Source organism: Xiphophorus hellerii, chromosome 24 (genome assembly GCF_003331165.1).
Source record: "Xiphophorus hellerii strain 12219 chromosome 24, Xiphophorus_hellerii-4.1, whole genome shotgun sequence".
Classification (NCBI taxonomy): domain Eukaryota; kingdom Metazoa; phylum Chordata; class Actinopteri; order Cyprinodontiformes; family Poeciliidae; genus Xiphophorus; species Xiphophorus hellerii.
This window is the reverse complement of record NC_045695.1, coordinates 13260862-13270799: the sequence shown is the minus strand read 5'-3', so window position 1 is coordinate 13270799 and position 9938 is coordinate 13260862. Positions and strand designations below refer to the sequence as shown.

Below are 9938 nucleotides of genomic sequence, written 5' to 3'. Positions count from 1 at the left end.
CTTTCCACTTACAAGGCAGTCTCCCCTCCTTCCAAATCTTATTGAATAAAATTAATAATTTATTTAAAACTTCCTCACTTACATGTCTTAGCATAATATAACACACCTCATCTTTACCTGGAGCACTATTCCTAGTTCTATCCAAAGCTCTTTTTAGCTCTCCAATAGAGAAAGGATAATTCATCAGATCATTATTATTCTCCTTTCTTCTTAAGATTCCATCATATTCCTTTTTAGTTCTCTCCCTTCCCTCCATTTCATTACCTAATAAATTTTTACCACTATGTATCTCCACAAATGTTCTCACTAACATATCAGCCTTTTCCTTGTCAGTTACAGCTACTATATCATTTTTATTTAGTATAGGATAACTCCATTCCCATTTTTTTGATCATCCCCCAAACATCCCCTAGTTTTGTACTACTGCCAATTGTGTCACAGAAACCTCTCCAGTATTCTCTTTTTGTGCTCCTTATTGTTCTCCTGACTTTGGCTTGTGACTTTTTATATTCAATTAAATGTGGAAAATTATGAGACCTTTTAACCAATTTAAATGCTTTATTTCTTTCTCTAACTGCTTTCCTACACTCTTCATTCCACCATGGAACTAACTTTCTCCTATTTTTCCCTGATGTTTTTGGAATAGCCTCCTCTGCAGCAACTAAAATACCCTGACTAATCACTCGGTTCATACTTTCAATACTCTGATCATTTTGAACATTTAAAATTTTCCTATCACATAGGTTATAAAATTCCTCCCAACAAATGTCAGATCTAGTACAGATTCCTTACCTGAATTTATATCAATCCTTGTCTTCTTTCCATTATTCAAGCAAACCAAATTATTACTATCTAGAAATTCTTCTAAAATGTTCCCATTATAATCTATTTTTTCACTACCCCATAATGAATGATGTGCATTAAAATCTCCACACCAAATAACATTTCCTTTCATATCCATCTCTTCAAGTTTACTTACCTCAAGCTTTTTACAAGGATTGTAAAAATTTAAAACCAACAGTACCTTCTCTTCCACCCATATTTCAGTTGCAACATACTCCAAGTCTCCTTTTCTTCCAATAACTTTATACGGAATACCTTCTTTAATCAGAGAAAGACACCCTCCCCCATTTTCTTCTTCTCTATCATATCTAACTGCAATATATCCATCTAATTTGAAATCCAAAAAAGGCCAAGTTTCCTGTATACAAATTACATCAGGTTTTTCTTTTAATTTGTAAATAAACTGTTTAAAATCTTGCCCATTTGACAGAAGACTCCTGACATTCCATTGCAATATTGAGACTATCCTTCTCGACTTGCCTGACTACACGGTTCTCCCCTTATGTCCTCCCACCGAATATTCTTTAAGTCTAAACTATGGCACGCTGCCTTTACAATAATCTGAATCCTTCCCGTTTTTGATTTCACATCCGGTGTTGCATTTATAACTCCTGCAATAAAAGTCACCATTTTCTTTTTTCCTCTTCAATTTTCTTTTCAACCATTTCCATAATTTTTGAAATTACTTGCCTTTCTCCCGTTAGAGATTTCCCAGTTTGTTTCTCTTTCTCAACTACTTTACACGCCTCTGCATACGTTACTTTCTGCGTAACTTTTGTTTTCTGTATCACTGATTGTCGTTTCATTACCTCGCATCCCCAAAAAGCGACACTATGCTCTCCTCCACAACTACAGCACTTTGGTTTAACTCCGACTCCACATTTACCATATTCACGGTCTCCAGAACAACGGGCACATCTCCTTTTTCCTTTACACATTTTTGCAATATGGCCAAATTCCTGACAGTTGAAGCACCTCACTGGTTTGGGCACATATTGCCTGACACTAAATCTTATCAAGCCAAAGAAAACCTCCCTTGGCATTTCTTTTGTTTCAAACTCCAGCAACACAGTTTCTGTTTCAATCTTCTCTGTACCCCTTGTCATTCTTCGTGCTCCTTTTACTTCCTTGTTTCTTTCTTTCAGATTCTCAATTAATTCCTTCATATCAACACTTAACGGCACTCCTGTTATGATTCCTTTGCTTTCATTATTTCTTTTTTCACCCACTTTAACAACTGCTCTAACTTTGACTTTACACACCCATCCAAGCTTTTTCGCCTTTTCAACCTGACCTTCAGAATTACAGCCAATCAAAAGATTTCCGTCTCTCAGTACTTTAGCATGTTTAATTTCCCCAACATGTGTCTTAAGTGCTTTTGTTAGTTTAAGTGGATCAATTTTCTTGACTCCTTCTCCTTCATCAAATCTTATTATAATGTTCAGATTTTGTATTGTTGGTGCTTCTTTTCCTTCCTCAGTTCCTTCATTATCAGTGTCTTCAGTGCTTTCCTCATTTCCTTTTTTCCTCTTTCTTTCAGCAGCTCGCTGCTTCTTTCCACCCTTTCCCACCAATTCCCACTCTTTATCTTCATTCCGACCACTCCTTCCTTCCTCGTCACTACACTCCATACTATTACAGTCACTTCTTTCCAAATCCAACGTCGTCATGTTCCGAATTAAGTCGCATTTAACACCGAACGCTATCCGCGACACGTCCCCGTCGCTAGCAGCTAACGCCTTTCCGACCCCACACCTCCGGCAGACTGAAGGGTTTTATCCCCCACCTTCCCTCCCACCGTTTGCTCACTGTCCGAGAAAAAAGAATCTTCGTATTCATTTGAAAAGAAAACACCAAGAAAATGTGGAGCTGATTTCACAAAATCATCATTTAAGGAGTCAGTGTGTGGATGCCAAAAAAGGTGTTTTTGCTGTTGAGAAATCCTTTTATGGTCCATCAAGACTTATACATGTAATAAAAAACACCTGGTCACAGTTTCACAGATCAGAATGTGAGCTTGACAGGTGTAATGTGAATGCACAGTTTGCAAAGCGAAGTGGGATTTTGCCTTTTGAGTGCGAACACATTCAATCATTACGCTTTTGTCCACGCGCCACAGAGTCAGAAGGACCTCTGTCTGAAACTACCCTCAACATCCTGGTTGACAACTTATGGTTCAGTCTTCAAAGAAAAGAAGAACTTTTAAGAAATCAGCAGGAGGCACTATCAAATAATACGCCGTTTTCAGTTCTTCTTTTTGGCAGTGGGACAGACACAACTTTCCACGTGTCTGTCTTTGAACCTAAAACTGCGTTTTTCAGCAGACTTGGAAGGGCGATTGTCACTTATGACAAAGGAAAAAATACCTGGCATTGTGCATGTACAGAGGGCAAAAGGTCCTGTACGCACAAGGCTACAGCAAAGTGGCATCTCTTTGAAAAAATGCCAGACATGTTCGAAGCGGCAGTGAATTCAGAGGAGGATGTTATGTGTGGGACAACAATATCAGAATGTCAGGAGGAAAGTCGTTCCATCACTGATGAAGCAGCAGAGAGGATAATCAAGTACTTGATTTACCAGAAGAAAATACCTGCTGATCTTCCTGACAGTCTTATCACCAGCAGTAGAGACTCCAAGGCTCTCAATGGGTTCCCCAAACATCTGATCCCATCAGAGACCGAATGCACAGAATGTGGACAACACACCAGTCTTGGTGACCCTCAGCTGATATCTTCCACTGCTAAAATATTGACTATGACAGGAGTAGTTAAAGGTTTGTAATTTACACTACTGCACTCTGATTACAACTGTACTGATTTATTTTTTATTTCCATAAGAATAATATTAATATTTTAATTCCATCATTTCAACTTAAGAGCTTAATAATCTTTTTAATATTCTCGTAGGTATATCAACATACAGGAAGACTTGCCCCAACTGTTCCATGGTTTACCGATATCAAGACTGGGAAGATGGTGTCCACAACTTCAACGATCACTTGCTGCTGTCCGTACATCTGTGTCTGGTACTGAGGAATGCATTGCAGGTCAGTTGTAGTTTTTAATATTTGTGTAGAATGTGAATACTATTTTTAACACATTACAACAAATGGTAGAAGACACATTTGTGAAGTTTTCATCTGCATTACTGTGATTTTGTAAATGTGCCCTAATTCTTTCCGTAGACTCACACTGCTGTAAGTCGCATAATCGAAATGATCGAATACACAGAAGGAGAGAACCTTCCTAACAAGGATCGGATCCTGCAGGCCTATCTGTCGTTTGAAGGTCTAAGTGACCATGACTACCAATACTCATGCATTTCTTGTGGGTATCATCCTGCAGTTGTTGTCATGGATCTCCATAAGAAAGGTGTTTTCAGCATGCCAGGTAGGTCTTTAGGTTAGAAACCTGCAAGTATGAAAATACTTTCATTCTAAATGTTTGACTCATCTGAAATGAACATAAAAAAAATGGAATCCTGTATTTTTTGTTTTATTTTTAAAGTTAGTGAAATACCAAACCCACCTCAACACTATAATGGCGAAGTGAATGCACGCTCTTTTTGGGAAGCGGTTACTATGGAAGTGATTAGCCGTGGACTTTATCCACGTAAGTCTGGTGTCTATTCAACAGAGAAGTTGGAAACATTTTGTGCACCAAGTTATTCATGCATTAATGTGCCTCGAAAATTGTATTTACTTGTCTCCATTGCCTTTTCTCAGCTGGCTGCAAGAATCCTTTTGTTGTAAAACCTACTTATCACAACTGGTCCCCCTGGATTGGACCACAGACACGGCGATCTGACATTTTGATAAACACAGAGAGTGAAAAAGTCCACTTGCCTGATTCCAACAGTGATGTAGACCAGTTTCTCACAGAAGAGCGGCTTGCAGATGAGGTTCTCAATCTTAAGGTAGTCTCTTATTTATTTATTTATTGAATTTTCTGATTGTGTTTGTCTTTCAGGAGGGTTAAATAATATTACAAATAACTCACATTTTGTGTTGTTTTAAAGCTACCTGAGATCAGGAAGCTCTGCAGTCAATGTGGAGTTGACAGCAGAGGTTCTAAGATGGACCTTGTGCTCCGTCTGCGGGACAAAATGGCTTCTAGAGCCACATATAACAAGGTTTTTGAAAAAGTGTGGGGTGCCTCTGGTAAGTGTGTGACAGCAACTTCTAACAGAAAACTTTAAATTTGTTGCCATTTTACCCCTACCAAAGTACTGTAACTGTATGAGCTGAGAAAAATTTAAATGACAAAAAACAGCCATGCCTTGTTTATCTGCTATTTTGAAAATAGAACACATTGTCATAATAACATCAATGCTTTTGTGAAGCTTAATTAAATACACAACAACAAGGAGCCAGATAAGTTCATATGCTGTACAAGTAAGGATATGATTTGTTGTTTCAGGTGGGTGGGCTGTAATCACTTGTCCCTGTGGCGTTATTTATTCTGTAAAGTTTAACCTGAGAGCGGAGAGCCCTAGAGACTTTGCAGACCTTCTTTTATCCTGGAAATTAGTAAGTCATCTAAAGAAGAGGTGCCCTCAGGATACACCATTCACCATCCACGAAGGTAGATTGGTTGAGCCCACACCTGAAAACATAAGACAAGCTACTGAGAAAAACCTTGCTGTAAACTTGCCATGGCTGAAGCACCGGAAAGAACCTGAAGACAAGGGAGGACATCCTGTTACTGGCTCAGTAGAGCACTATTGTCTCCGTGATGTTTTCCACCAAGGCAATAGCAAGGACGACAAGGATGTCTTGCGGAGGATTGAGATGGTTCCGGAACTTGTAGGAAGATTAAACAGCCAGTGTGCAGAGCAACTATTTGCAGGCATGAGGAAGAACAACTACTTCCTCAATATGCTCACTCCATCCACACACATCTTTCTGCAAAGAAACATCCTCCACCATTTCAATCTTCGGAAGAACACAAAAACCAAACAAGAAATTCTAAAAGTTGCTGGGCAACACGCAACATTGGTCCTAGATCAAAATGGATGCATTATGATGGGTAATACTCAACTTCAGTGTTATTGTTGTGGTAGTCTCTGAAATTAAAGCATAACACACACACACACACACATATATATATATATATATATATATTAATGTAGGATTGTTTCTGTTGATAAAGGGTGTGAGAAAAGCCAGCAACATGCTTGCAGCTTGGAAGCCAGCATTGTTCAAACTCACCAATGTCCTCTTGCTGACTCTTTGGCAAGCTTAAAAACAACTGAAGCAAATAAATCCACCTGGAGTCAACAGCCTAATACCACAGAAACGACTTTGGTAAATATTTCTCAATGTATATGTATATCAATTTTGCTTTGTGTTTGTCTTTTTAATATTTCTTTCTGTGTTTTTTGTAATAATTGTCAGTACTTGTAGTCCTGACGTGGTCATGTGTTTCAATATTTGTTTATAACAAATCACACTGCACAACAGTGTTCCCAATAGTTTTCTATTGGAGAAATCAGTCATTTTGTAAAAAGTGAAATTTCCACAAACAAGCAGTATAAAGACATTATAAGTTGTGCATATCAGTACACATACTTGAGGAATGTATAATATTGTGAAAAATCAAGTTAACACAAATGTATTTATCTTCAATTTTAATCTCCTAAGCTTGCTCAAGTATTAGACCAAACCAGAGATGCAGGTGAATATGTTGCTTGTGTTGATGGGCAGGTCCTCACTAGAAGAGATATGTTCACTCTTGGGTTATCGCAAGACATCAATGGGGAGGTGAGTTTAAATGTATTTCAAGCCAAATGAGTGTTAATGTCCTTTATGTTGTGAAAATATGATTTCTACAATTCTTCAAAGATTCTGAACTCCTGTCTGAAAGCTGTTGAAAGAATGTGCAGCGACAAGGTCTGTAAATTTATGGAATCTACATTGTTTCATGATATTTGAAAGCTTGGCGTCATATAAATACTGAATGAGTAAATATAAACGTGGAAATGACAAAGAATGTCAGACATGTCTTAGGATGTGAATTAAACATAGATGACAAAAAAGTATCCCTTTCTTCTGAACCTCTTCATTGTCCCTTTTTTTTTTGGATTATTTCTCCAGGGCATCAAGGTTATTGCAGGGAACAGTCATGTAGTCCACACCTGGTTTCCACCCCTTTCCCTTGACCCAGCACTACACCTACCAGTACGTGTTTTTGATACATTTATTTTCAGCTTTGGATGTCAGATTCACCACAATATATTAATTTTGTGATTTAATTTTAAGCCGCGGGCACAAGATCTGGACTGGGTTCTGATTCCTGTGTGGCGTCCTGGACATTGGACACCATGCGTTAGTACAATACTTATTTGATATTGACCTTCATATTTACTGCATTTCTTGACACTTGTCTAATTCATTTATTAGTTTGTGGTAGTGTTCACCATCAGTGTGACATATTTTTTCAGATTCTGAAGCCTAAGCAAAGGGAGATTTTCTTCCTTGATTCTATCAGTGGCTTCACAGATGAAAACCACATCAAAACATTAAGGTTTTATAGGAATAAGTTTGAAAGTGGCATGTGTTCAGCATGTTGTTCCGTTGTTCCACGGAGACAAAGGTTCAGCATTAATCTTCATATTTATGTAACAGTAAATATCCAAATTGAATTTGTGAATAACATTTTAATGCCTGGAATCCAATAAGACATACATTTTCTAAGCAGTCTTGTTTCTTTTTAAACAAGACATGGGTTAAAGCTGGACCATCAAGAGACCGTTCTGTCTCACATCTGTCTTGCATTCTCATACATGTTTATAATTTTTATGTTGTGAAATATGCCCTTGATAATTTTTAACTTAAAAACTTTGTATCATCAGAGAAGTCTGTCTTCAGATGTCATCTGGACCATGGACAGAATTTGTTGGCAATGATGTTAAGGTGAGATGTTCTGATGGGACACTTGTGGTTCTTAAGAGCTACAAGATGCTTATTTCCAACCATTCCTGCTTTAAATGTTTATAATCAGTACTGTGGTTAAGGCTGTTGTTCTTTACCTCAATTTGATTGTTATAGTAATGACACATTAATTTTCTTCCCCCTTCTTGAATTTTCTCTTAAACATCACAGGGATTGCCTAAACAAGGACTGTCCAACAACTGCGGGATGTTTGTAGTGATGGTAACATCCGCCTCCACCCACCATATTGCTGTATGGTTTGTATAGATGTAATAATCACATTTTCTCAACAGTATGCACTGTACTTTGTGATGGGAGCATCATTTGATTTCAGCGAGGTAAGGAAACAGATGAGAGTCTCTGCTTTCTGTTGGAGATTTCATTAAATGTGAACCCGTGACGTCCACAGAATGATATGATGACAATACGAAGATGGTGGTGTCTCTCTCTCTTGAGAAACTTCCCTGTGAGGTAAGAACAATAATGGTGCACTGTACCACGTCATGTTACACATGTCAGTTTTCTAAGAAAACCTTCAATTGGTCCTTTTTAAAGATCCAGAGAAGAACTACAAAAGGAGAGAAAGCGGAAAAAAGTTGGTGAGAGGGCAAAATGTGAGGTAAGCTGCAGCTAAAATTGATCATTTTTTAGTTTTGAATCATGTATTGTTTGTATTATGTCCATTCACAGTGCACTTTTGTTCTAAGCGTTTTTTTAAGTCTGAAAGAAAATCAGGATAGAACAATTAAAAGGGTTGAAGCAGTTTTGATGTTATTTGGATTTGCATTCATCTTTCACTTAGAAAATATCTGTATTTTTACAGACTCTGTGTGCCGATGACCACACCTATGCCAAAACAGCCGAGGCACAAAATGAGGTTAATTTTTAAAATTTACACATAACTAGTCATTTTGATTTGTATATCTTTATGTGCAAATGAGACTAAAACCCTAAATGGTTTAAAAAAATAATTATTGTAATTCATTATTTGGACAGCGTTTTTTATACCATTAGAGATGGAAAGGATAATATACTGAGAGATATAAAGTGTTAATTATTGTTTAATGCTCTTCACCATGCAGGTACAAAGGATACCACCAATCTTACAGGTAAGATTTAGTCATAATCATATGTGTCATAGCCATTCTTCCGGTATGACAGTCTTGCAATGCACCAGTTTTTTTGTTTTGTTTGTTTGGTTTTTTTATTTTCAGATGCCTTTGAATGTGCTTGAAGCTGTTCTCCAGGAGGTGATACCGGCACAGGGAGACTCAGCTTACCTCACCTTGGCATTGACATGCAAGACCTTTCAAGCCATTGTGTCTCACCCTGTTTTCAGGAAGAAGACTCACTTTGCTTGGCTGGATGGTAAGAACCTTTGACTTTTTTCACCCAAAACATGCGAAATTAGATTTTAACTACATGAAATCGATTTTTCATTAACAGGTGAGATCAACTGGGGCAAATTTTCCGAGTCATTCAAGGCAGAAAACCGGATTCCAGACTGCGTGGGCTTCACCGGCAATGGAAGACGAGGAGAGTACCCTGGTTACTACTGTGATGGCCGACCTGGACTTTGCCCTGAGTGCCAATACTGAATTCTAAGAGAATATAAGTTGCTTTCCACAGTCTGTCACACATTTCAGTTGTCACACATTGTTTGTTTTTTTTGTGACATGCCATTTTAAATAATTTCTGATAAAGCACATTTACCTTTTGACTTGTGCAGTCATCCTTTTTAATAATGTGTTCTTTCAATATTATTTACATTTTTGAATGTTCCTTTTGTTGTAGCTCAGTTGATTTACATAATTTAGTTTTCATAGAAATGGTGCCGTTTCCACACAAAGTTACATTGTGGCTGTAATTTGTTTGAGAAAGTAGAACCAATAAAGTAGTTGTAAATATATTCTAACAGCTTTGTTTAACAATAGGATAACCTTGTTTTAAAAATTTTAAATGCAAGCAAATCTAATAACTTGCAATATACTGTGTTTCCTATACATTTTGAACAATTACTGGAATCAATACAAATTTTCTTTACAAACCTGACATACAGCCAAGTTGTTTATGTTTTAACAGTCAGAATCAACTTGGGCTTTTTTTGTAATAAAGCAAGCACATACAGAAACATATTGTTCTGATGGAGCTTCAACGGTTTCTC

General features: G+C 37.4%; 1 protein-coding gene across 1 annotated transcript; it reads left to right on the top strand.

Moving 5' to 3' along the window:
* Window positions 1-2511: 2511 nt before the first annotated feature.
* LOC116715486 (uncharacterized) lies at window positions 2512-9508 on the top strand. The gene is made up of 22 exons (XM_032555896.1): window positions 2512-3616; window positions 3750-3889; window positions 4028-4232; window positions 4350-4454; window positions 4568-4758; window positions 4861-5002; window positions 5262-5870; window positions 5994-6148; window positions 6485-6604; window positions 6686-6733; window positions 6938-7021; window positions 7103-7168; window positions 7285-7367; window positions 7696-7756; window positions 7946-7996; window positions 8068-8112; window positions 8184-8245; window positions 8330-8393; window positions 8598-8651; window positions 8857-8883; window positions 8989-9142; window positions 9221-9508. The coding sequence occupies exons 1-22, from the start codon at window positions 2512-2514 to the stop codon at window positions 9370-9372; spliced, it is 3723 nt and encodes a 1240-aa protein (XP_032411787.1). The 3' UTR covers window positions 9373-9508.
* The last annotated feature ends 430 nt before the right edge of the window (window positions 9509-9938 follow it).